We start from the raw sequence: 27,217 nt of genomic DNA, 5'->3' as shown, positions 1-27,217 counted from the left end.
GATCTTGATACACAGGGTACCATAGATGGGGAGCATGACTGGTACCTAGTAAGAGGGAAGGAGGGCTGAACAAGCCAGGGAGTCACAGGGCTGGAGATCAGGGTCATGGTTCAAGTCATAGGTGTGCTATGAGACAGGAATGATATACAGGGTGAAGGGAAAAGCAAACTGAAGGCCAAGCCCAGAGAAACCCCCATTTTTAGGGCAGAAAATATTTTTAAAAAATGGCTCTAAAAGAAGATTGGGAAATAGGAAGGAAAGGAGCCAAAAAATAATGGTGTATGGTCAGGCATGGTGGCTCATGCCTGTAATCCCAGCATTTGAGGAGGCTGAGGCAGGAGGATTGCTTGAGCCCAGGAGTTCAAGACCAGTCTGGGCAACATGGCAAAACTCCATCTCTTCAAAAAATAAAAATAAATTGCCAGGCATGGTGACACGTGCCTGTAGTCCCAACTGTTGTCTACTCCGTGGGTGCTGAGGTGAGAGGATTGCCTGAGCCAGGGAGGTCGAGGCTGCAGTGAGTCAAGGTGGCACCACTGCCCTCCAGCCTGGGTGACAGAGAAAGACCCTGTCTCAAAAAAAGAAAAAAAAAGAAGAAGAAAAAGAAAACAATGGTATAATTGGATTCAAGTTAGGAGACCTTTCCAACAGGAAGAATTAATTTAATAGTATCACATTCCCTAGACTGTAAGGGTTAAAAAGAGTCGATTGCATTTGGCAAATAGAAGTTACTGCTAACAGGGAGACAAGTTTTGTGCAGTTACATAGAAGCTGATTATTTTAAGCTGAGAATAATATGGAAAGACAGTGGAAAAAATCTCTGGTAGAATAGTTTTCTTCATCAAAGGTGTTGAATAAACACCTTTTTATTAATTCATTGAACATATGCTTATTGAGCTGCTCTTGTGCCAGTCACTATCTTAGCCACTTGATGTAAGTCAGAAAATTTTTAAGAAGATTGTTCTCATCCTGAAGCTTATAGTCTAACATTAAGAGATAAAATGAACAATAAACATAAGAAAAATTTATTTTTTGGCATTGTGAGGTGGTGAGATATGCTATGGAAAAGACTAAGGGGGATGAGGATTTTAAAGGTGTGTTTCAGCTTTTAAAATGGTGCCCAAGTTTGCCTCACTGATGAGACATTGATGCCAAGGCTTGAAGGAGGTGAACAGGGCAGCTATGTGGATATCTAAGGTTCAAGAAGCTTTAGCACCAGTTGGACAGAGGCCTGAGGTAGCAGTATTCCTGTTGTGTCTGAGGAACTGCAAGGAGGGCAGGGTGACTGGGTTAAAAGGAAAGAGAAGCAGGAAGATGGGTCAGAGCAGTAGCCATTTCAGTGTTTGAGTGCAGGAGAGCAGTTACAGGGTGGAGCATGGCCTGATCTTGTTGGAATGTGTAGGCCATTGTAAGAACTTAAGGTAGCCATTGCAGTGTTCGATTGTGGGAGAGATGGGATCTGATGCACATTTTAACAGTAGCACTGGCTGCTTTGTTGAGAATCAACTATAGGAAGTCACAGATAAATCAGGAACAGCTGTTAGTACATGCATATGGTATTCCAGGTGAGAGACAATTATGGTGGCTCAGTGTAGGAATGCAGCAGATGAAGTGATGAGAAGGACTTGGGTTCTGGATACAGTTGAAGGTAGAGTCAACAGAACTTCCTCATGGATTGAATGTGAAGTGTGAGAGAGGGAGGATAATTCAAGGTGTTCAGTCTGGTAATTCAAGGTGTTCAGTCTGACCAACTGGCACAATGGAGTTGCCAGTACTTGTTAGGGGGAAAGGCCGTGAGTGAAACAGATTTTCTCATGTAGTTGGGGAGTTCAGATTTGGATGCAGGAATTTGAGATGTCTCTTAGGATATCTGTGTGGAGATGTCAAGTCAGCAGGAATTCCTGAGACGAGTGAGAGGTGGGTGAATAAATGTGAAGGTCAGCAGTCTATCAGTGATATTTAAAGTCATGGGACTGGATGAGATCACTAAGGGAATGAACATGCACAAAATAAATAGAGAAAGGAGCCCCGAAACACACTATCATTAAGAAGTCTGGAAAAGGTGGAGAGAACAACAAAGGAACAACATTAAAGAGCGACCGAGGAGGTACAGGAGATCCGGGAGGAGTATATCAAGGAGCAAAGAGAGATCACTTGTGCCAGATACTGTGGATAAGTAAGATGACTGAGAGTCAGAAAATGGAAAATAAGTAATCCAGCAGTTGATTAGTTAATGGAAAAATCTAAGTTTAAGAAGAGGATCATATAAACACATGTTGTTTTAAAACATTTTAATTTTAAAGCATACAAAGGAATTTTTTACCAAAGTTTAGATAGAGGTCTTTAGTATAGGTTCTACTGATTAAAATTTCACATACTCTTGTTTGAAAAAAACATACCTTTGATGCATCATCTATGATTTCTAATGTTTGACTGCTTAAACACATTTATGAAGCAAACTAAAGGTAATACCTGTCCAGAGATTATTAAACCATTTCTAATTTCATATAGTTGTCCCATTTATACCTCATTAGATAAAATTTTTTAACAGTTCCTAAACTGTCTCTAAAGGATTCAACTTAGTTTTCATAGGAACAGTATCTCATATTTCATCAATTTATGGAATACTTAATTCAATAATTATAGTCATCAGTTCAATGAACATAGAGTATTTGGAAACAAACACAAGTAACTCAGCATACAATTCAGTCATGAGAACAGAAGTAGGTGGGGGTGCTACCCACTCCGCTGGAGCCTCAGTCGGAGAAATTGGAAAGAGCATTTCAAAAGTTAATTCCTGCTACCTTGTTAACCATTTATCAAATACTTACTGGTATTTACCACATAAGAATATGTAAAATCTATTACAAAAGTAAGTTCATTTATTTTTCACACCAACTCGATATACATTCCCTCCATTTTATGGAAGAAATTGGGGTACAGAGAGATCAATTTACAAGAACACACATCTATAGGAGGCTGACCCTGACTCTGCGGCTCAACCCAAGGTCTATATGATTCTCAGTTACTATCCTAAGCATCCCGACCTGTCCAACTATAACCTGCCTCATCCATGACATTATCTATGAAGGAAAGGAGAATATAGAGAATTCAGGGTCAAGGGAAGGTTATAGTTCTTTCAGATTTTTTTTTTAAAACTTGACAATCTTGCTGATGGGAAAGAGTTAATGAAATAGAAAAAGCCAAAGATACAAGGAAAGAGACAGTTCATGCAGCGTGCTTCCAAAGAAACTGAAGAGATTGGGAGACAAAAGTTTACTCCAGTGTAAGAACGTTCAATGTAATGTTATTTAATGAAATAAAATAGCTTTGGTTCATAATTTTTAAATGTTTATATCTGCTTATTTTATGTAATAGTTTTACTTTTTTTTTCTGTCCAGATTTTTTTAACTCCTAATTCTTTTACTCTTCTAACAGATGCTCTTAAAATACCCTTAAGGATTTCAGTGGGTGAGATTGAACCAAGCAACTATGGTTCTGATGACTTGGAATGTGAAAACACAATATGTGCTTTAAATATCCGCAAACAGACATCATGGGATGATTTTTCAAAAGCAGTGAGTCAAGCTCTGACAAATCATTTCCAGGCAATCTCTTCTGATGGATGGTGGAGTCTGGAAGACGTGACTTGCAATAACACCACTGATTCCAACATTGGCCTCAGTGCAAGAAGCATACGATCCATCACGCTAGGTATCAGCAGTCCTATGACGGAGAGAAAGTGAAATTTCTGGGTTTATTTATGTTTGTGGGTTTCATAACCTGATTCTTAGTTCATTGATTAAGCATATTCAAAGCTTACTTGTGGCAGCTGCCGGTGCTGAAAAACTTGAGTATTCACAATGTAGCCATTATGTAATGTTGCCTGTTAATATAAAAATGCTTTTATGCCCCAAATAATACTCAGAGAGTAAAAAACATGAAAGCCCTTGATGAGGCTTTGTGATTGCACTTGCTATTCTAGATAAATGCAAGAAACTAAACACCCCACAGCTGCTTGCTTTTGCACAAGTACTGAACACAGCTCAAAATTTGTTCTTGGGTTGGGCCAGGAGCACTGTAGTGCATTAGTACCTTATCTCCAGGACAGGTTTTCTGATGAAGTCTAGACTTGAAAGAACCACTTTAATAAAGATATATTCAATGCTCCCACATGGGATGAATCAGGGTGGTAATTGGTTATTTCAATTTGATAGACAGCACAAAACAGATTCCAAGGAACTTACGAGATTTGCTTTCTGCTGAGCATAGTAAGTTCTCTGTAAATATTAGGTGTCCCTGATTAGTTCCTTTCTTCTTGGTCCAGGAGAACTACCTTCTATGGGAAATCTGCTCCTTTGCAAGGACTGTATTGGGTGCTTATAAAAGGTCCTTTCAGTGGTGTCATTTTACAGATAACTCCGTACAAGATGACTTGCTTGAGAGCACAGAACTAGTGAGCAAAGCAGACAGGATTCAAATCATATTCTGTCTGATAGAAAAGCTTGTGTACTTTCAACAGCACCGTATTGGAAAAGAAAGGTCCAAGGTTGAGGGAAAAGTGGGCTTTTTACCATTGCTATTTATCTGTCAGATTGTTGTATCAGAAAGTGTTTTATTCTGTTTACCCATATATGTTTATTCACTTTCAAAACATGTTACTAGTTTTTAGAGAAGAGTATTCATGACAACTTGATTTTATGGATCTTTGGCATGATCATTAAAATTACTATTATTGGCTGGGCATGGTGGTTTATACCTATAATCCCAGTGCTTTGGGAGGATGAGGCAGAAGGATCACTTGAGCCCAAGAGTTCAAGACCAGCATGGGCAACATACTGAGACCTCATATTTACAAAACAATTTTTTTTAAATTAGGTGGGTGCAGTCACATGCACCTGTAGTCCCAGCTGCTCGGAGGCTAAGGTGGGAAGATCCCTTGAGCCCAGGAGTTTGAGGCAGCAATGAGCCATGATGCAGCCACTGCACTCCAGCCTGAGCCACAAAGACCCCATCTCTTTAAAAATATATATATATTATAGAATTGTTATAATGTACTTAAAATTGCATTAAGAAATGATTCAGTTCTTAGGAACACATTTTGTCCACACATGGAGTATTACTCAAAATGTGGTTCTGGCCCAGGGTCTGATAAACAAAGTCAGTACAACTGTGTTTTGAAGGAAATGGCCCTCCATCAGCCTTCATTCAGCTAATGTGGAAACTGACAAAGGCAGATGGATATTCACTGCCAACAGATAAGTTTACCTCTGTGAGCAGTGCATGCTAAGGCTTGATTATTGCAGTGTTCGTGCTTGTCTCAGAGGTATAGAGCACCCTAGTAGCATTTCACATCCAAAAATCGTTGAGTTTTGTGGATAAAGAACTTAGTTTAGTGCCTCGCTGTAACCACTTCACAGTTGGTAATTATTAGTGTTATTATTGTGTGTATGTAAGTGAGTTTGCTGGATTCATAACCTAAGCTACATGAAAGGAACTTCAGGTCAGCAGATAAACACAATTACAGATGAGTGTGCATGTATATTGGAGGCATGCTGAGAATAGATATTTAAGAATTGATCTGTGGAAGGAAGAGATGAAAACAAATGAAAACAAATACTTATTACCAATCACCCCCCCAGGGAAGATACCTATGAAGTGGAACCCTTTCAGAACAAGAGTGAGCAGAGGGCCCACAATGGGAGAAGGCCTGCCTTGTTCTGAGCATCTGAAATTATCTTTTTTTTTTTTTTCCTGGAATCTAAAAATTTGCTGGAAAGAGGCTCAGGGACCAGATCATAAATGATCTCATATCTCACCCAAAGTGCTCAGGCTTTGAGAAACAAGCTTTGGAAGAACCCTGAAACAGTTTTAGATTACGGACAGCCTTGTTCTTGAGAGCTTAACCCTAGAAATATTTGAATGGATGTATTTGCTTTCTAGATCTCTCCCTGAATCCCTCCTATGGGCTGCTTTGGAGAAGTCTGTAGATTGAAAGCCTTCCTTTCAACCTTCAACAAGAATTTCATTAGGGAGCTAACCCCCTGTGTGGCCCTATATGTGTTCCGTACATGCCTTTGACAATTAAAGCTCTGAATTCCTTAGGGTTCTCACAGAAGAGAGCAGATGTTTACCCTTGTGAGAAAAACCACTCATAAGCTTCCCTTGACATTTTATTTCATTTTTTGGAACTAGGAAATGTGCCGTGGTCAGTGGGTCAGAGCTTCGCGCAGTCCCCGTGGGACTTTATGAGGAAGAATAAGGCAGAGCACATCACTGTGCTTTTGTCAGGTAAGGATGTCCCTAACTAAGGTGATGTTTAAAGAGTGTTTGCTTCATGGCTGCCTCAGAGCACCAGTTCTTAAATCTTCACGTTTCATCCCACGTCTTCTAGCCACGCACATGTGAGTTCCATCACTAGGTAATTAGATGCTTTTAAAATGTTTGATTAAGGGGAGGAAAACTCAAAAGCTATGTTCTTGACACCCATGGTAATGTCTGTCTGGATCATTGATTCCTGTCATTCTGATTGCATCACTCACTGGAAATAAACCAGAGGCCAAACTGGCATGCTGATAAGAGAGTGACAGAGACTGTGTTAAAAGAGAAATGTCTTTTTTTTTTTTTTTTTTTTTTACTGTGCTTAATAATGCTTAATACGATGATCATGATGGTACAAGCTAATGTTTAGTGAGCACCTGCTATGTGCTAGACCCTGTTGTTTATAGCATATTATAAGTATCAAATCATTTAATTCTCATAACCCAATGAGATATGCATTTCTGCTTATCCCTATTTTATATCCAAGGAAATTGAGGCTCTGAGAGATTGATATTCTTGCCTAAGGTCATGCTGCCACTAAGTGGTATAGGAATACTCAATTTCCCAGCTCTTGATGCTAAACAGCTATGGATTTCATCATGTATTTCCCATACTTGGGAATGGAGTCTGAAAATTCAATCTTAACTAATAAAGATTTATTTTATTACTTGAACTGGACTTACTGAAGTTTAAAGAAAAGTGTGAGGCCACCCCAGAAAATTGCTTTAGGCCCAAACAATGTATTGAGAGAATGGCAGAACTTGGGGGGAGGGGTGGCGAGTATTGTCAGTGGACCTAACGGTGGCCAAGGCTAAAGCTTTCTGAGGATTGCAATGATCTATGATAACTTTTACTTATGAACTGTAAAACATTGAGCCCAGCAATCAGCAGATACTGGGCACAGTGTTTGGGCTGGGATCGGGAGGCCCTGTCTGTGGTTGCTGGGAGGTAGGTGGGCATCCCAGGGGGTGGAGGAAGGAACAGCTGGGAGCTCTTGGGAGGTCAGGAGCAGTGGCAGTTTATCAGCCAGAACAAAGTGTGAGGATACTTTCACAACAGAAAGGCACATTGGTGCCTCCTGGCCAAATGTCAGCTCTGCCTACATAAGTCAACAAACACATTCATCTTCTATGATAGATTCTGTTGTGTTTTGATCGTTTATATTTAACAAGGGAGCACCCATTTTTCTTCATCTGTCCTTTCCTACAGGTCCTCAAGAAGGCTGCCTCAGTAGTGTGACTTATGCCTCCATGATCCCTCTCCAGATGATGCAGAACTACCTCAGGCTGGTAGGTGGACACTGCTGGGTGGAGACCTGTGTTTCCCATCCCTGCCACTGGAAAATTGGGTGGCCCATTTTTATGTTTAAAGGAGGAGTGCAAGCCCTCCCACCCTGTGCTCTGACACTGTTACCTTCCCCACCAGCCCCCTCCCTGGCAGGCTGCCCATTACATAGTCTGGATTTCTGTCACTGTCATCCAGGTATCTATTGCCTGGATCCAGAGACCACCTGTGACCTGTGAAATGCCATAATTTGGGCAGGAGCAGGATGTCTTCCTTTAACAAGGACTTGATGTCAAGTTAATGATGATCAATATGAAAGGGAATGGCCACAAATATCAAGATGCCTTACTATAAACTTTTATAATTTAAAATTGAGTAAAGATGCTAGCATTAGTGAGAAGGTTAATTTGGCCACTTTAATGGAAACCAAATAATTACAGCTTAAACAGGATAGAAGTTTATTTTTCTTAAACATATAAGTCCCAGCAGGTGAGAGGCCTGAGGAGGGAGAAGTGGCAGGGTGACCTCCCCAGGATCTCAGCACCCTTTCTCCCTGCTCCACTCTTCCCTGGGATGTTGTTTGTGTTGCTTGGTCAAAGGTAGTCACCACTCCCACTCCCGCTTCCTAGCTGGAAAGAGAGAGCCTGGAGGGCAGGCCTTTCCTTTCAGGGGAATTGCACACATCATTCCTGCCCACATCCCATTCAACAGAACTTAAGACACCTGTCGGTGCCTAGCTGGGAAGTGGAGCCTTTTGCTGGGCAATTGTGCACCCACCTAAAACCAGGTGGTCTGTTACTAAAAGGAAGAAGAAGAATATGATCATTAAAAGAAAGTAGCAAATTATAAATGTAAAATGGATAAATGTAATGCTTTGCATTCATTAAATACTTACTACATGCCAGGCAATATGCCAAGTGCTGTTATGACTTATTTTATTTATTCTTCAAAACATCCCTACGAGATAATTTCATCCATTTTACAGATGGGGAAACTGAACAGAGAGAGGTAAAATGCTCAAAGTCATGCATCTAGCAAGTGATGAAGCCAGGATTATGCAAGTCTCTGATGTGTATATCTATCTATCTAAAACTAATACTACTGGTATAAAACATTAAACAATAATTTTGCTTGCTGCCTTAATTTCGATGACCCTTTTAAATAAATGAGTTGGAACTATGACCCTTGACAAAAGTTGTTTCCATAGACTGTGAATTGATGCCTTTGTTTTCACCCCTTATGAAAAGAAGTATTCAAAACCATTCCATTGATCATCTAGCCAGGCTCACAGTTAGGATTAGCTTTTGTACCAGCAGCCACAGTAGCAGAGAAACATTCAAAGCCTCACAATGTAGAAAAGGTGGATTCTCCTGAATCTGATACTTTGACTTCTTTGCTTTACTCTTTGTCCCCCTTCCTAAAAGCATGACAGTATGCCTGTGATGGGAAGGAGATCTATATCATTACTTGGCTTAAGTGAAGGTAGAAGGGTGTGATCAACTGGTTTTCAGGAATGTTAGCCTCAGTCTCTCAGTAGAATCAGCTGGTAGAACCACTCCCTTCTCTCCCCTTCCCCCTTGTCAGCTTCTCCGTACAAGGCAAGGTTCTGACCCAGGGCTTTTCCTTCATCCATTAAGATGATAAAACATAACTGCAAATTAGCATTGACTAGCAAATCTGTAAAATGAAATGTCTGCTAGTCACATTATATGTAAAATATTCCAAGTACACTTATATATGTGTCTGCTTATACATAAGACATAATTTCACTACCAGTTAACAGCAAATCAGAGACCAAACACTGTTGTTGATTCTATACTGAATTCAGTGAGTGTACATAAAAGACTTCTTTAATCCAACAATTAACTCTTGAATGAATATAATAAAAATGTATCACTTATTTCAGCAGTCACTGCAAAATTTAAAGTGACTGAGACAACAATATATCATAATGGTTGTGAATGTTTTCTCTTCCATAAACAATTATAAGCCCCTTAAGAGCATAGGCCCTGTGTTATGTATTTTTGTGTCCTGTTATTTCAGTTGTTTCACAACTGTTTATTGATAGCCTCTTAAATGCAGGTAGTGTTTTAGAAACTGAGGATAGAGCTATGTATAAGACACATTGCCTGGCCTCATACAGTTTACCTTCTAGTGGTAAAGAAGGCAGATTTAAAAAATATCAAATGAATAAATGGACATGTAATGTGATGACCAGCACCAACACAAGTGTAAAGAAAAATAAAGCAGACAAGGAGATAAAGAGTGGGTGGAAGGGGAGGCAGAAAGCACTATTTTTAGATGGAGTTATCAGGAAAGATCTTACTGTAATGACATTTGGACTGAAAAACAAATGAAATGAAGAGAGTTGCCTTGTGGAGGGTGTTTGAGGTACAGGGAACCACAGACACAAATGTATCTAGGTTGACAGTGAAGTCTGGGAAATGATCAGAAACTAGATCATGCAGGAATATGGTAAAAACTTTGAATTTTACTCCAAGTGGATAGGAAGCCACTGAGGGAATTTGAGCCAGAGAATGGCATAGCTTCCCAGTTCCACAAATAACTACAGGCACATTGATGTGTGTTGAATTGTTGGAAATCTGTACAGTAGATATACAAATGTAGTAATTGACTTTGTTTACCTTCAACTTTTATTTTACGTTCCGGGGTACATGTGCAGGTTTATTAAATAAGTAAACGTGTGCCATGATGGTTTGCTACACAGATAATCCCATCACCTAGATATTAAGCCCAGCATCCATTAGATATTCTTCCTGATGCTCTCCCTCCCGCCAGCCCCCACTGTGACAGGCCCCAGTGTGTGTTGTTCCACCCCCTCCACCATGTGTTCATGTGTTCTCATCATTCAGCTCCCACTTACAAGTGAGAACATGGAGTGTTTGGTTTTCTGTTCCTGCATTAGTTTGCAGAGGATTATGGCTTCCAGCTCCATTCATGTGCCTGCAAAGAACACGATCTCATTCCTTTTTATCATTGCTTAGTATTCCATGGTGTATATGTACCACATTTTCTTTATCCAGTCTATAATTGATGGGCGTTTAGATTGATTCCATGTCATTGCTATTATCCATAGTCTTGCAGCGAACATACGTATGCATGTATCTTTGTAATAGAATGATTTATATTCCTTTGGGTGTATACGCAGTAATGGGATTGCTGGGTCAAATGATATTTCTCCCTCTAGAAAGAAATGAGGAGTCGCCACACTGTCTTCCACAGTGGTTGGATTAATTTACACTTCCACCTACAGTGTAAAAGTGTTCCTTTTTCTCCACAACCTTGCCAGCATCTGTTGTCTCTGGACTTTTTAATAATACCATTCTGACTGGCGTGAGATGGTATCTCATTGTGGTTTTGATTTGCATTTCTCTAATGATCAGTGATGTTGAGCTTTTTTTCATGTGTTGGCCACATGAATGTCCTTTTGAGAATTGTCTACTCATGTCCTTTGCCCACTTTTTAATGGGTTTGTTTTCTTGTAAATTTGTTTAAATTCCTTGTAGACTCTGGATATGAGACCTTTGTCAGATGGATAGATTGCAAAAATGTTCTCCTGTTCTGTAGGTTGTCTGTTCACTCTGATGATAGTTGCTTTTGAATAGCTAACTTTTTATTGAGCATTTATTATACACCAACCTCTATTCTAAATATATGGATAATCTCATTTAATCTTTCTATGAGATAGATACTCCATACAAGTTACATTTTACAGGTAAATAAACAAAGACTCAAAGTAATTTACCCAGCGTCTTCAGCAATTAAGTAGTGGGACCCAAGGAATTGAAACTAGCCTTTCTGCCTACTCATGCATGTAATCATAGTTTATTAGCCTAGGTTATTAGCCTATTGATTAAGCATTGCAGTACCAGTTGTTACTATGTATGCAAATATATTATATAAAATGCATGTGTTAAAACCCATATGCAGAAAACCACATGTAGTGAAGACTTTAAATCAGGATTCTGTTTCTGTTTTTTAAGATGATGTTATTTTTAAATACTTTTATTGTTAAAAATAATACAAGTACATTTTAAATCTCCACCCTTGATTTAATAGGGGAAATATTCAACCCAATTGAGTTTTGAATCACTAGTAATTTATTGTAATTGTTGAATTTTTTGCATTAACTTAAACATTTAGCCAGTTGCAATTTTTGTTAGGTTATTTGAAACCTCGTGTTTTAATAATTCAGTGACTATGAGTAATTATGATATTAGAAAAAATGCTGGAGTTCGATCATCTTGATCTGAGTACTTCTTTAAAATTAAGACTCTGAATGTCCAGGATGGGATCCTTGAGTTTCTTCTACCTGTTTTTCATTCACTTCAATATGTGCCATGCCAGTCACTGAGAATCATCACTAGGAGAGCCTAGTTATTCTCCGTACATTCCCAAAATAAGTTTGCTACTTTCCTATAAAAATAAGGTTGTAAGTGATAGTTATGTGTCTAAGACATCCCACAACCCTGGTAGCAGAGGGCCAGCTCTAGCCTGATCTTCCTTAGGAAAGGGAGGAGCAAGCCTGGGTGAGGTCCTAGTGAAAGTGGGAAGCAGCTGGTTGCCTGATATGAGGAAGAGGCAGCTCTGCTACCAGTGGAACATTTGACTTCCACAGCAATAGTGGAAGAGGATCCTGGGCAGTAAATGTCAGCCTAGAAAAGGTCTAAAGCAGAAAAACTTCATGAATTCCAGAGGCTGGCTGACAAGGGAGCAGTTATGTCTAAAAGTTCCATCTTATAGTTTTATGTTTTTGAAATAGCTGTAATACCCAAATTATTATGTGTGTATCAATACATGGGGACCTGTCTATATTTGAAGTTAGTAACCCAGTCTGCTATGTATGTGAACTGTAATTTCTCTTAAATTCCTATTACTCTTATACCTATTCTTTAAAAGGGACCTCAACAAATGATTAAAATGCTTTCTACCATGAAGAATTCCAGTTTTTTATATTCCAAATGCTGGATGTACCAATATTGTTTGGGGAAATTTTATGTTAATGAATAGACCGTAATTGTGCCATCAGTGGCTCTAAAGTCACAAGTAAATTAGTTATTTTAAATCAGGTGTCAGATATGGGTGGAATGAAATTTGTAGCTATAAAACATGTGATTTTAACGGTCCCAATTTTATTGGCTCCATAATGCCCTTTTATTTTTCGTTTTTGTTTAGTCAGCACAAGCTGGCCTAGAACTGTTTCTGGACAGAAGTTCCTTTTCCTCACACTGTGTGTGACACAAGTGAAACTCCAAATAAAACTTGGGATTTATTGCTTTAAAATGCCACCGCTCTGCAAACACATTACAGGTGCCACATCAACAGTAGTGGAAATCACAGCTCTTCTGGTAAACCCCATTCCGCAGGAAAGCATTGTGGAGGAAAAAAAATAGAGATGCATGGTCTATTGTTGAGGTCACTTGTTTCCATTTAATCCAGAATCTGTTTGGCTCACAAAGCACTAATTGACATGTGATGAGCTTCCTGAATAGTCTGTGAAGACACAAGAATAAAAGGGATTGGTACCAATTGTGATAATGAGGCCAGTGTCCCTTTATCAATAAGCAGAAATGTCACACTATAAATGTGCACTTAGGGGATAATTCTGGTAACTACAATTAAGACTGTAATTTTAAAAGTTGTGTTTGATCTTTTTCAAAGAACAGATCTCCTTTCAATACAATTAGAATATTTATATCCCACTTTCCCCAAAAGATCTGCCTACGTATCTATCTTTAGAGCCCTCTGCTGGAAGCATGGAGTATATATATTCATTATACCCAAGATCTTGATTACTTGGAGAAATATGATAACTTCAAAACAATATGTAATGTCTTAGCAAAGCTTTGCATGTTCGACCCGGTTCTGATAGAGTAACAGGTTCCCAGTAATTAAGGTTTTTTTTTGTTGTTGTTCAGAATTTAAATGGTAACCAACATGACTTATCATTTGATGAGATAACAGAATACCATTTACAAAAAATTGGTAATACCTGAAATGAAGAGAAACCTACGAATGAAATGCATGCATTAAAATGTATGAATGATCTGGAAGTATATACATTTGTTTTTCTCTTTACCTACCTAATTCAGTTATTTATTTATATTTCTGCTTTATCCCATGAGGGACATTAGACTATGTAAATGCAAAGGGCTTACATCTAGTGAATGGCCTTTTCAATGAAATTTTAAATTGAATGTTTCCCGCATGTGTTTCCTAAAAACCTACAGTCTGAGAACAAATGAAGTGTTGCAACTAAAGACAGCTTCTTTATGAAGTTGGGTCTCTTTATGTTATTTGATTTCAAAATCAATCTTAAGAAAGTGTCGGCAGTTTGACAGGATGGCCATAATGAATAGAGCACTCTTGTTCTCAGAAGTGAGACAAGATTAAATAGCCACGCTAGTTGAAAATCTCTGGGGTAAATCTTGAAAATCTTTAGCCTGTTTATTTTCAGTAAATCTTAAAAATTGGTATCCTGTTTCACTGGTATGAAATGATACATTACTTGTGAAAAAAAATTCTACCCAATAAATCATAGCGATTTGGGATTAATTTGGAAAGCTCAAGAGCTCCGGTTTAAAATTGCACCTGGCTAGCAAATTGCGTACCTAATAGACAATTTCCCACTGAAGTACTTTTGAAAACTGACAAAACCTCAGTCACAGAAAAATAGAACTGAAATCTCTCTTTGGCAAGAATCTGGAAGCATTTTCTACTATCATTAAGACTAATAGAGTATTAGGCCCATTTATGTGAGGCCTACCTGAAATTAGGTAGGAAATATTATCATCCTTCCTCTACCAACTTCCTGGTGATTAAAAAAAAAATAAAAAAAGATTTATACCACTTAGAAAATTGGGCATTTATCCTTTACTGCATGGTCTCTGCTTTTTGCAGCACTATGATATTCTTCTCCACTCCCAGGAGTCCTTTCCACATCCATCCGAAGACTGCGGGTCCTAGAAATATCTGGACAAAAAGTTGGTGGGGATTAGTGAGACTGTGCTACATCCCAGGTGGTGGATTCTCTTTAAGCACTCAGCAGGGATGGAGACAGGAGCTGCTGGGCTGTGGCACTTCCTGGGACTGTGGTTTATCTTCATACATTGTCTGCTGTGTTGGACAGTAGGAGTTCATTCCATTGCAGCCATTGCTAGACCCAGGAGTTTAATCAGCAACTGCAGACACCAAGTTTTCATCCACCCACTGACCCAAGAAGGAGATTCAGCCACCCAATTTGTGGACAGCCAGTGAAGCCAGTGGTGGTCCACACATCCCGCTTTCCTGCAAAATTCTTCCTCTGGTTTCGTAGTACATAAACGAATAATAACAAATCAACCATATACCTCTGGAAGAATACTGCAGAACAGTTTTCAGTCTGAAAACTCAGGGAAGAACACACCCTTAAATTATTTGCTAGTGTCTTAGTCCATTCAGGCTGCTGAAACAAAATATCGTAGACTGGGTGGCTTACAAACAACAGAAATGTATTTCTCACAGTTCCAGGGTGTGGAAAGTTCAAGATCAGGGGGCCAGCAGATTCAGTGTCTGGTTAGGGCCTGTTTCCTAGTTCATAGATGGCACCTTTTCATTCAATCCTCAAGTGGTGGAAGGGGCAAGGGGTTCCCCTTAGCCTCATTTGTAAGGGCACTAATCCCTCCTAACAACCCCAACTTCTAATACAATCACCTTGGGGGTTAGAATTTCAACATGTGAATTGGAGCCAGGGGAAGCAACACAAACATTTTGACCACAGCAACTAGGAAAAACAGAAAAAGTTTGGAAAATTATGTTGTCTACAGGATGCAAGGTGGTAGACTATGAAAGCAGGGCAAGAAAGTCATAGTAGAGTCTGGGCTTAGATTACAAGGAAAAGTGTTAGAAAGGAGATGGATGAGGTAAGGAACTATAAGAACAATTGAAAATGCAATGGCATAAAGTTGCACTTGACTATAGAGAACAGAAGTGAGATCGTGAATATTTTGCATGTTGTGCAAGACTAACTTGAGCTCTCTCAATGCAAAAGAAGACAGAGCTATAATGATATAAGATGACAGATACTCGCAGAAAAAAGAGAACTTAAGCAATATAGGTGTTCATTATAGTTAAAGAGAACTAGAAGAGGAGAAATTACCAAAAAATTGGAGAAAAATGTCCTAATCCAAAAAAATTATGACTATGCATATCAAAAGGACTTACCATGTTCCATTTAAGATTAGGAGAAAGAGGCTATAACTAGACATATCTGGGCAGCATTTTTTAATGAAAAGTACAATCTGTACATCACTCAGGCTTCCCCATCTCATAAGTATAAATGAAAACGTATTACTCTTCAATAATTATTATTTAATAACAATGTACCCCTGCAGACTTGTGGCCCCATTGCCTTACTGCGTAGAGGCAGAACCTCAGCAGCACTTTCTAGGGTAGTCTTTCCTGTGTCTCTGGGGAAGTTCTTGCTCCAGGTTTGGTCCTTGCCTGCACCTCCACCGTAAGCCTTTTATTGAAGGTGTACTAATAAGTGAACAGTATTCCAACTCAGAGAATATTACGGGAGGCTACCAGACATGATGTTTTTCAGAGCCTAAAACCCAGTCCCAAGCCCAACATCAAGGAGCCCCTTAAAGGACCACCGCCCTCTTAGCTCATGGTCTGAATCCTGGTGGTCATGCCTGGCTTTCCTCCACTTCCCAGAAGTGCTCACCAACCTTCCTTAGTCTCCTTAGAGGCCAAACCTCATGTCTTTTTTCTTTTTTCCCTTGAAACAGGGTTTCGCTCTGTTGCCCAGGATGGGGTGCAGTGGCATGATCTTGGCTCACTGCAACCTCCACCTCCCGGGTTCAAGCGATTCTCCTGCCTCAACCTCCCAAGTAACTGGTATTACAGGCACCCGCCACCACACCTGGCTAATTTTTGTATTTTTAGTGGAGATGGGGTTTCACCATATTTGCCAGTCTAGTCTTGAACGCCTGACCTCAAGTGATCCGCCCACCTTGGCCTCCCAAAGTGCTGGGATTAAAGGCGTGAGCCACCACATGCGGCCCAAAGCTCAAGTCTTAAAGGCCTAGGGTAGGGAAAAAGTTTAGTTCATCTCTTATGCTAAGAGCTTTTCTTCAAGCCTTCCTTTTATATCCCACAATCTGCCTCCTTGTAATGATGGACTGGGGCATTTTTACTATCTTCACAGAAGTCCATCCCAGCTACCATAAAGGATGGGCCTTTTCCTGTGATCTCAAAGGGACAACCTCATCAGAGTACAAGAGAGAGACAACACAGAGATACACACACACATTCTTACATTGTCCTGTTCTAGATTATAGAGAGAACAAACTCAAAACTTCTCTAAGTCTGGGTGGCTCACTCTTCACTTGAGCAATATCAACTGTATCAGTTAGGTTGGACCCTCACCTGTCCAAGTCCTTTCCTGCAAGACCTTGCTGCAAGACCAGCTTTCCATTAAGAAAGCTTCTCCCAAGCATGTGTGCTGGGCAGGGGGCAGGGGTGTCAGCCCTGGAATGACAGAAGTGGGAGGCTGACTTTCCTCTCCATATTTTTCTCAAGATATCGCTGCCTTTGCCCTGTGTAGATGATAATTGCCTTTCCATCCAAGTGCGTGCTGAAACTCCATGTTCTCAGGCCGAGGTATCCTTATACACGAGGATAAAGTTTAAAAAATATATATAAGCATACAGGCAGGAGATTTTCTTTTTGACAAAGCGAAAGTAATCCATCTCTACCTAGATTTCTTTAAAACACTGAATTCCAGAATGGAATAATATATAAAGTTGATCTGAGTTTTATACTCATCAAAACATCTTTTACCTAAGAAGTCAACACAAAGACATTATCTGATATACAACAGCTGTAAAAAGATTACACTCATGTACCCATCTTTTAAACATACACACACACACGCAGCCACTATGCAAAGAAAAAACTGGAAGGAAACAAAAATATTTACGGTGACTGTGGGTGCTGACACTCAGTAATTTTTTATTCTTCTTTATATATACCAAAATTTCCATAATGAAATGCATTACTGTTTTAACCACGAACAAGCTAAATAAGCATTGACAAAATTCCACATAAAGAGCATCTGCAAAGGATAATATATAAAAAGTTACAGAATTTCTGGAAGGGACAAAATGAACTTGGAACTGTGTTTCTCAGCTACCCTGCAGACCCTCGCTGTAGAAAATAGAGGGAAAAAATGTGGTTTTTTATAAAGTGTCAGCTCTTGCTAAGTACCCTTTGCCCATGTTTCACATTCAAATGAGAGTACACATGTCCAATGATAAAGCTAATCTCTAAAATATTGTTTTTAATCTTTTGAAAGTATGAGGACAATCAAAAAAGAATTCCACACCTGTGTACCACTTTTTTCTCTCATCAATTTAGCATCTTCACCCTAGCTCTCTACTTGGTTTGTTAATAGGTTGAGCAATATCATAATGTCATTTTCCACGGCCCAGAAGGAAGCTTGCAAGACTACATAGTACATCAGCTTGCACTCTGCCTGAAGGTATTGATTACTTGTATATCAGCTGCTTTTCTTTGAAAATTGGCAAGTGCGTAGAACTAATCACCCTATTTTCTTATCACAGCACAGACAAATGGCTGCAGGATTCTCCTGTGAAATAGTGAGAGCTGAAGTAGATGCTGGTTTTTCCAAGGAACAGCTACTAGACCTGTTCATTAGTAGCGGTAAGAACATTTCAGCAAATTGCCTGTGATAACCTAAAGGCATGTTCTTCAATTATGCCATTAAGAGAAAATACACTGTGTTGCTTGGGGATACATTTAAGATAACTTTAATTATTCAGCAGCTGTGGGATAAACACTTGCAAAAATTATCTTCATGTGTATATTATTGCATTTGTTGAGCATCCTGCATTTTTTTCTTCTTTTTGTTATCTTTTGCTATTAATCATTAATTGTTGCTAGCATACTGTCTTACTGGCACTAGTGGTATACCAAGGGAGGAGGTGGTAGGAGCAGTTCACCCTAGCTGGACTAGGTATTGCATCTTTGATGCTGTTTAGAATTGCTGGAGCGTGGTAGTGATACACAGCAGATCAACTTTTTAGTAAATTTTATTACTCATAAATTCTCTACAACCAATACATCCCTTAGTGCTGCACCTGGGGCCAACCGCTTTCTCTACCTCACTCTTGCTATGCCATTGGCTGGCACTTAGTGAAATACATCACATGAACTAATTAACTCATTCAGTCTCCACAACAACCCTATGCAAGTAGGTATCATTATTTCTACTTTCAAAGGTGGGGAAAGGGTCACAGAGAGGTCCAGTAATTTGCCACAGCTATGGTAGTAGCAGCACCGGGATTAAATATGTTTATTAATGTAATGTTATTAATGAGTTTTCAATCTTAGGTTCCAGGGTCTAATACCCCACGTTTCATCACAGGTGGAATTAGCATAACCCTGCATTGCATACTGTAGAATAGCATAACTAGTGACTCTGACACAAAACTGAAATGGACCAGACTTTAGTCTCCTAGGGCTCAAAGCCACAGAGACCCCTGGGGAAGGGGTGAAGGAAGCAGTTGTAAGATTGGAGAAGGATAGGTTGAAATGCAAATTCAAAATCTCTTTGTTGGGGAGGGGTGCTTCTATATCTTGTGGCCAGGGCAAATGTAGACCAGGCTTAGGAAGATAGAACAGTGGTGTGATCTCAGCTCACTGCAGCCTCGATTTCTGGGGCACAAGCTAACCTTCCACCTCAGCCTCCTGAGTAGGTAGGACTACAGGCACGCCCCAGCACTTCCAGCTAATTTGTGTGTGTGTGTGTGTGTGTGTGTATTTTTTGTAGACAAAGAGTTTGCCATGTTGCTCAGGCTGGTCTTGAACTCCTGAGCTCAAACAATCTGTCTGCCTTGGGTCTCCCAAAGTGCTGGGATTACAAGCGTGAGCCACCGTGCCTAGCCAGCACTTTCTAAGTCAACAGATGAATAAAGAAAATATGGTACATATACACGATGGAGCGCTATTTGGCCATAAAAAAAAGAATGAGATCCTGTCATTTGCAACAACACGGATGGAACTAGAGATCATTATGTTGCATGAAATAAGCCAGGCACAGAAAGACAAACATCACAGGTTCTTAATTGTTTGAGGGATCTAAAAAATCAAAGCAATTGAATTCATGGAGATAGAGAGTAGAAGGATGGTTACCAGAGGCAGAGAAGGGTAGTGTGGGGTGTTGGGGAGTAGGTGGGGGTGGTTAATGGGTTCTGAAAAAATAGAAAGAATGAATGAGACCTACTGTTTGATAGTGACTATAGTCAGTAATAATTGTACCTATAGTCAGTAATAACTTAATTGTACATTGTAAAACAACTAGAAGAAGGTAATTGGATTGTTTGTAACACAAAGGATAAATGCTTGAGGGGATAAATATGCCCCATTCTTCATGATGTGATTATTTCACATCACAAGCCTGTATCAAAACACCTCATATACACACAAATACATACACCTACTATGTAGCCACAATTTTTTTTAAATTTTTTAAAAAAGAAATGAAATTAAGAGGCAGGTTTAGGGAAGCACTGAGGATTTCACTGAGGATACCACAAACCTAGAAGCACATTTTAGGGGCAGGAAAATTCCAGTAGAATCTGAATATCACTGTACTACACAGGCCAGTCTTGGGCTAGAAATTAGTGAAAGTTAGCTACAGAAAGCTGTTTTTTTCTGATAATGTTACTAATTGTAGCTAACATTTTGTAAGCTCTTACTCTGGTGGCCCTATTCTTTTTTTTTTTTTTTTTTTTTTTTTTTTTGAGACAGAGTCTCACTCTGTCACCAGGGCTGGAGTGTGGTGGCACGATCTCGGCTCACTGCAACCTCTGCCTTGCTGGTTCAAGCAGTTCTCCTGCCTCAGCCTCCCGAGTAGCTGGGGCTACAGGCGCTCACCACCACACCTAGCTAATTTTTGTATTTTTAGTAGAGACGGGGTTTCACCATGTAGGCCCTATTCTAAACACTGCATTTATTAACTCACAACTTTCTGAGGCAGATACAGTCCCATCCCTGATTTATAAACATGAAAACACTTGAAATAAAAGGTTAAGTGTCCTACTCAAAGATCCCATAGCAAGAACATAAAACGGAACTCAAACCCCAGCAGTCCAGCTCCTAAGCCTGGCCTTAATCACTACTGGCTTTAAAAACGCCCCAGTGCCAAAACATCATTTTTCCCCTGTTATCTAACAAATGTCTCCCTCATTTTTTCAACTTAAAATCTTGCTTCTTCTCAAAGTAAGAAGCTAAAGTATTTTGTGCTCACCCTATGGGGGTAGATAGCAATTATAGACTGAATTCTGCTCTAAGCTTAGAGAGCTAAGAAAACTGGAGTGCAATGAACAAGGTCACGAAGGATGCAAAGGTGACCAACTCAGCATTTCTAGATCTATGGTGGGCATCTTCTTAAAAAGAGCTGCTCTTCCTAGTTTCCCAGTTTGGAGACTGGCCCGTGTCTCTTGGCTCCCACACTGGAAACTCAGATCTCATTGGCAGGCTTGAAAACCTCAATGCCCCCAAGTAACAACAAGCCACAGGAAGAGGTGAAGCAGGCTGGGCAGGGCTGCAGGGAGAATGGGGCATGCCCCCATCTCCAGGAGGGGCAGCAGCTTTCAGAACCAGCTGTTTGTTGCTGACAGAATTGTAGGTCCAGTGTCGTCAGGTCTTGTGACTTTCAGGAAGAAGCCAGAAATCCAGGTTTTTATGTAAAAACTTTGGGATTTTGTTCTTTCAATATTGCTAACTATTCTAATTTTTAAAAGCAATATGAGAACCACATGGAACCCCAGGTGCTCTCATTTGTGGGCCCCTCACCCTCGTCCCACAGTCCATCGTCACATCCTGCCAGTCAGTCTCAATCTGCTTTTTAAAATCCATTTCCATCAGCACCATCTTACTTTATGCCTCCCTTTCCTGGAACTCCTCACTTTTACATAGACGGTTTCTCTGTCTCTTGTTTCTTCTCCCTGAGCATTCTTCACAGGCCAGCAGACCACTGATTAAAATCCCTGTGATTTCTGCCCCTCCCCATCCCGCATCTCTCCATTGCCCAGTGAACTAGGTCGATGCTGTTCAAGGCCTTCTATTCTAGGGCATTCATCCACCCAATCTGCTGATCTGACCCTTTTAACATAGATACCCATGCTCCAGCACAATAGGATGTTTCTTCCCTATGTATCCTTTGCTTTTCCACTCTGCATGTCTTTGCTCATGCTGCAGTTTCCACTAGAATTAAGGAGTAAACATGTAAATGCCTCTCATCCCACAGACACCATGGCTACCACATGGCCGGTGTGATGCAGAGTAGTCTGTTATAGACTAGTGATTAAAATAGACATAGCCTCTGCCCTTCTGGAAACTATAGAAAAAGCCTCTGTCGAAATACTTTAAGGACACCTCAAATGAAGCTTCTGTGATTCACTCCTTCTGGTAAACAGCAGTGGATTTTATTTATACTTCTGGGCTCTACCCAACTGTATGTCAAGGCAACGAGGGTATTATTTGGGGTTTTGCCTTGTCCCACACGCATGTTATATGATGAGCTCCTTGAAGGCTAGCACTTTAACTTATTCTTCTCTTAGCTTGTATATAAATTGTCAATAATTATTTTTTGAATAAATTGGTGAATTTTCTGATGCAAGAAATAGCATAGGCAAAGAAAAAGAGAATTATTAGTTTAATTCAGGTGGCAGCAAGTAGAACTTGCTTAGAGTCGAGGTAGAAAGAAGTAAGATTAGAAAGACAGGTATTGATAAGGGACAGAGAGACAGGCATTGATAAGGGATAGAGAGACAGGCATTGATAAGGGAGTCATTGATGACTAGGCACAAAGAATAATTTGGATTTTAAAAAATGAAGTGTTTGAACAATAGACTAAGGACAAAATACTCCACTCTAGGTTAAAGAAGGAAGAGTAGGAAATGGTATGTCGTCTCCAAATACAGAATAAAAATCCTTCTATACCCTTCATATCACATGACTGTGGTTTGGTAAGGAGGCTGCGAATGCATACTATAATTGGGTCAAATATTCCTCAGTGTAAGGTATGGAATTGGGTTAGTAAGACAGATACTTTTTAAAATTGCAAATGATTGTAAGCAGTAAAGCAGAAAAGAAAATTCATACAGAAGGATTTTTATTCTGTATGTAGCTTAGTAACTGATAAGTATCAATATCTTTCTTCACTTTTTAATAAGAAAACTATGATACAAATACAAGGTTCATCTGCTAAGACCTTGACTGCAGTTGCCCAAGTTAGCAAGCCATAATCACTTCCTGTCTGCCTCACTCCCCATATCTAGGCAGTCCCTAAGCTCTGTGGAATCTGCTTCCTCTATCTCCTCCTCCTGCTCTCCATTCCCCCTATCACCTAATTTCTTGTTCAAGGCATTGTAGAGACCTCATCATTAACCTTTCATATTTCCTCTGGTCTCACTCCCTCCATGGGCCCTCCACAAGGCATCTGGGGGCTCACTGGAGGATAAAAAACCATTCAGACAGTTCCCTGCTGTTATACTCCCAAGGCTCCAGAATGAAAGCTAAAGCTCTCAGAATCTACATCAGGAACATTGTGGACTGGCCTCTCATCCTTGTCCTGCTGCAGTTCACCCTCATCTCCTAAAACCCACTCTGCCTCCACTGCCGTCTTCTCAGTAGGACCCATGCTGTGGTCTGGAGGCTGATGAAGACATAGAGGAGAATTAGAATCAACAAGGACACCAGAGACTTCAGAGCAGTGCAGGAGAACTCCTGTGAGCCACAGGGAAGGATCCATCGACAGGTGTGGTGTCAGTTCTTTCACTGTGCAGAAAGCATGCAGCAGGGAATGATCCTTCAGTCAAGAGGCGATGGATGAGGCCACAGGGTAGAGAAGTCAGAGATCTGGATGGAGGAAAGGGGTTTTCTAGGCTATTCCACTCAAACGTTTAGAATAATGAGCATATAGGGATTATCTACCAGCTACTCTCTTTTTTTACCAAGAAATTAAAGTGGTCAAATGGTAAGTACCACAACTGAAGAGTACACTGATTCCTGAGGTATTCTACACGTACTCCTGATGGTTAACCTTATTTTCTCTAAAGAGAGAGCCTTAAACTATGTGGATTGAACGGGGTGAGAATGCTGAACTTCTGTCTTCCACTGAGCACAGCACACATTGCCTTATGTGTTCCTCTCTATGACACCGTAGAAGAAAGCCAGGGAACAGGCACAGAAAAGAGTTAAAGAGGGTGTGAGCAAAAAGACAGAAATGAAGAGTAGCAAAAGTATTTTAAATAATTAGGTTTAAGAATCTAAAACTTAAATGGAGATTAAAATGGTGCCAATGAAGAAAAGAATAGAGAACAAAAGACCATTTCAAAGAAAATGACACAGCACTTATTCTAGCATAAATTACTTTGTGTTTATTTTAAAATAACATTTCCTTCTCATATTCCCTTTCTTGAGAGAGGGTCATGTCATATGACTCTGTTATTTGGTAAGGAGGCTGTGAATGCATATTAGAATTAGGTCAAATTTCTCCTCAGTATAAAGTATGGACGTGGGTTAGCAAGATGATACTTTTTAAAATTACAGTGACTGTAAACAGTAAAACAGAAAAAAATTTAAACACTAGATGGGTATTTTAAAGTAATACTTTGAATTTTTCAAGGGAACTTTCCTTTGTAAAAGTAATGAGGATAGGGTTGCTGTTACAATAGGAGACTATGACAATTGGAGTCTCCAGAAATGAGTTTACCTCCTTGGGCCCTGCATTCCTGGGACTCTTTAAAGGCTTGCCCTGTGCTTCCCACTTGGCCTCTCAGAACATCGTTCCTCCAGAGCCGGGGTTTAAGGGCACATGGAAAAGAGGGGTTGTTTTCTGTCCTCAAAGGGGAGATTATAGACTTGGAGTCAGTCACCTATGACACAAAGCAGTTTGGGTTTAGCTAGAAATGCGATATGCTAATTATTTTTAAACTGATAAGTTTGGCTGCAGAATTCACTCTCTGGGACTTTTAATATAAGGATGTGCAAAACTGGGATGTAGCCCTGAGCCTCACAAAGACAGTGTCCAGTTAAAATTACCAACGTGCAGGAGAGGAGCAGGGCTGAGAGAGCCTATAAAGTTGGAAGAAAAAGGTCAAAAAGAGCAGACTGGTTTCAGAAATAGCGTTTTGAAGTGGCACAGAGCAAAGGGAATTCAAATGGCTGACTTTTTGGCCGAAGGTAGAAAGGAACCTGCAGCTGTAACGTGGGGTGTGTGGCCTTCTTTCACCTCTCCATAAGCCCTGATCAGAGACTGGTTGATCCTTGAAACTGTAATGAGTTCCTGCTTCTGTGGCTGGTTAATATTTTAGACCTGAAACTACGCAGAATAACCTGAACTAGACACATACTATTTCTCAACTAAAATAAAATTCACCTTTGCCCCACCTTGACTAAGGATGTGGAACTTAAGTGGTCAGATGGAAAAGTAGGTACTAATGAAAAACTGAGGCAATGAGGCAAGCGAATGAAGACAAAGCTTTCCCCCAAAGAAACCTGTGCTGTTTGACCCTTGATTGCTACTTCATGGGAGACCAAGATAAAGATGAAGTGGAAAGATAACCCAATGTTTATGTATAGCAGCCCTTCCCCCTTTTTGTCTAGGGCACAAACTGTCCATTGAATGTGAGATGTATTAGGTCACTAGCAATATAGTCTTTGCTTGAGGACCCAGGAGAATGAGCATATTGCCTCTTTCCAAGAGACCCCAGCATGCCTGAAAACTCATTTATTTTATCTCCAGCCTGGATCCTTCCTCAATGCCCTCACCCTCATGCCCCACCACCTGCTGGGCATCAGAGAAGCAATGCTTCACTCATCAAACACATCAAGCCTGAAACATAACCCATCACCACCACCTCCTCCCCAAGTACATGCTTGGTCACATCTGCTCTCTGCCTCCATTAACTGCTCAGCCTCTTCTCTGGTGGAAACCTAGAGTTGTCTCCAGTATTTCCTCTCTGCCCCTCTTTCAATAAGTCAGCCACTGAGATTTACTGATTCGGTCTCAAAATGCCTTTTCATTCTGTGCGTTGGTCCTGGGTGAGGCTCCCATCATCTCTTTCCTTAACCATAGCAGTAAGAGTCTAGGAGGTGTGTTCTCCTATTTCTTTCCTCCTCAGCCAATTCTCTGCACCATGAATATCTCAGAGCAGGAGTCAAATCCTGTTTATCCCCCTATTTAAAGACTTCCACTGATTCCCAGAACCAGTAGCTCCCTCCCAACAAGACATTCTGGGTCTTCTACTTTTCATTTTTGGCTTGGTCCTGAGGCTTCATATCAGCAAATCTCGCCCCTGATTGCACATTCCAATCACTAGGGAGCTTTTATGAAATGCCAGTGCCCCAGGCCTAGCACAGTGCAATTAAATCAGAAGCGCTGAGAATCACTGGGGATGGGTCCAGCTATTCCTGCAGCTCAGGATGAAGATGCAGCCTGCCTTCCGCAGCTGTGACTGCTGGGCCCCCTGCCACTCCTGTGGCACCACCCCAAGTTCCCAGCCCTGGCCCGACTTGCTATATGGATCAGCTTTTAGCTCACCATGATGATGCTTTTGTAACTATTCTGACCTTGATCTGATGCCATATTCCCTTCTAGAATTGAATCCTGCCCAGCTCCATTCTTCGGCCAGTGCCATTTCTTAAACTTAGTTTAAAATGCTGGCCAGGTGCAGTGGCTCACACCTGTAATCCCAGCACTTTGGGAGGGTGAGGTGGGTGGATCACGAAGTCAGGACTTTGAGACCAGCCTGACCAACATGGTTACTCCCATCTCTATTAAAAATACAAAAAAATATTTTGTATTTGGCATGGTGGTGTGCACCTGTAATCCCAGCTACTCGGGAGGCTGAGGCGGGAAAATCACTTGAACCCGGGAGGTGGAGGTTGCAGTGAGCCGAGATCACACCACTGCCCTCCAGCCTGGGCAACAGAGCAAGACTCCAGCTCAAAAAAATAAATAAAATGCTACACACCCCCAGTTAGAATGAGTCACTTCTGGCATGCCATAGCACTCAGCATCCAGTACCTGTAGCAAAGAGGCATTGGATAAACATTTGTTGAAATGCAAGGAAATATTCCTTCCTTCAGATGCATTCTGGCTGGCTGCAGCAGCTTCAGAGCCACTTAAACTGGCGATGCACTTAACACAAATCAGGGAAAAGCTGGAGACCTTCAGTCCTCAGTTACAGAAAACCAGATACATAAACCATCAATCCTGTGTGTTTTTTTAATCACTGAATTAATAATGTTTGTTAGTTTTCCATTGTTGTTTTCACCAACTACGGATTTCTCATACTTCCACAATACATCTATTTCTGAAATAACATTTGAACCCAAAGAAACATAGAATTTTAGCATTCTTTACCAAACAGCTGTGTTGAAAGGGATATGACACACACTAGATGCTAGTGTTAGCAGCCCTCCACAAGTACAACTAGATTGAGAGGTGGCTGTGATTGTTTCTAGCCTTCTAGATTTTAAATTTTCATAGCATCCAGAAGAGCCATTTCTGTCT

General features: G+C 40.4%; 1 protein-coding gene across 9 annotated transcripts in view; it reads left to right on the top strand.

The window, feature by feature from the left end:
• CTTNBP2 (cortactin binding protein 2) overlaps window positions 1-27,217 on the top strand; it is a 162,309-nt gene that overhangs the window by 108,719 nt on the left and 26,373 nt on the right. For 8 of the 9 annotated variants that reach the window (XR_681584.4, XM_519331.7, XM_009454063.4 and 5 more), the window contains 5 exons: window positions 3,439-3,714; window positions 6,196-6,291; window positions 7,531-7,610; window positions 18,065-18,151; window positions 18,234-18,333. Coding sequence is in view for 8 of the 9 variants with exons in the window: in XM_519331.7 (XP_519331.4) it covers window positions 3,439-3,714; window positions 6,196-6,291; window positions 7,531-7,610; window positions 18,065-18,151; window positions 18,234-18,333 (639 nt within the window). In the remaining variant the exon portion in view is untranslated. The remainder of the gene's footprint in view (window positions 1-3,438; window positions 3,715-6,195; window positions 6,292-7,530; window positions 7,611-18,064; window positions 18,152-18,233; window positions 18,334-27,217) is intronic. The other variant, XM_009454062.4, reaches the window with a different exon arrangement.

The sequence above is a fragment of the Pan troglodytes genome, chromosome 6 (genome assembly GCF_028858775.2).
Source record: "Pan troglodytes isolate AG18354 chromosome 6, NHGRI_mPanTro3-v2.0_pri, whole genome shotgun sequence".
NCBI lineage: Eukaryota > Metazoa > Chordata > Mammalia > Primates > Hominidae > Pan > Pan troglodytes.
This window is presented reverse-complemented; position numbering and strand designations above follow the sequence as displayed.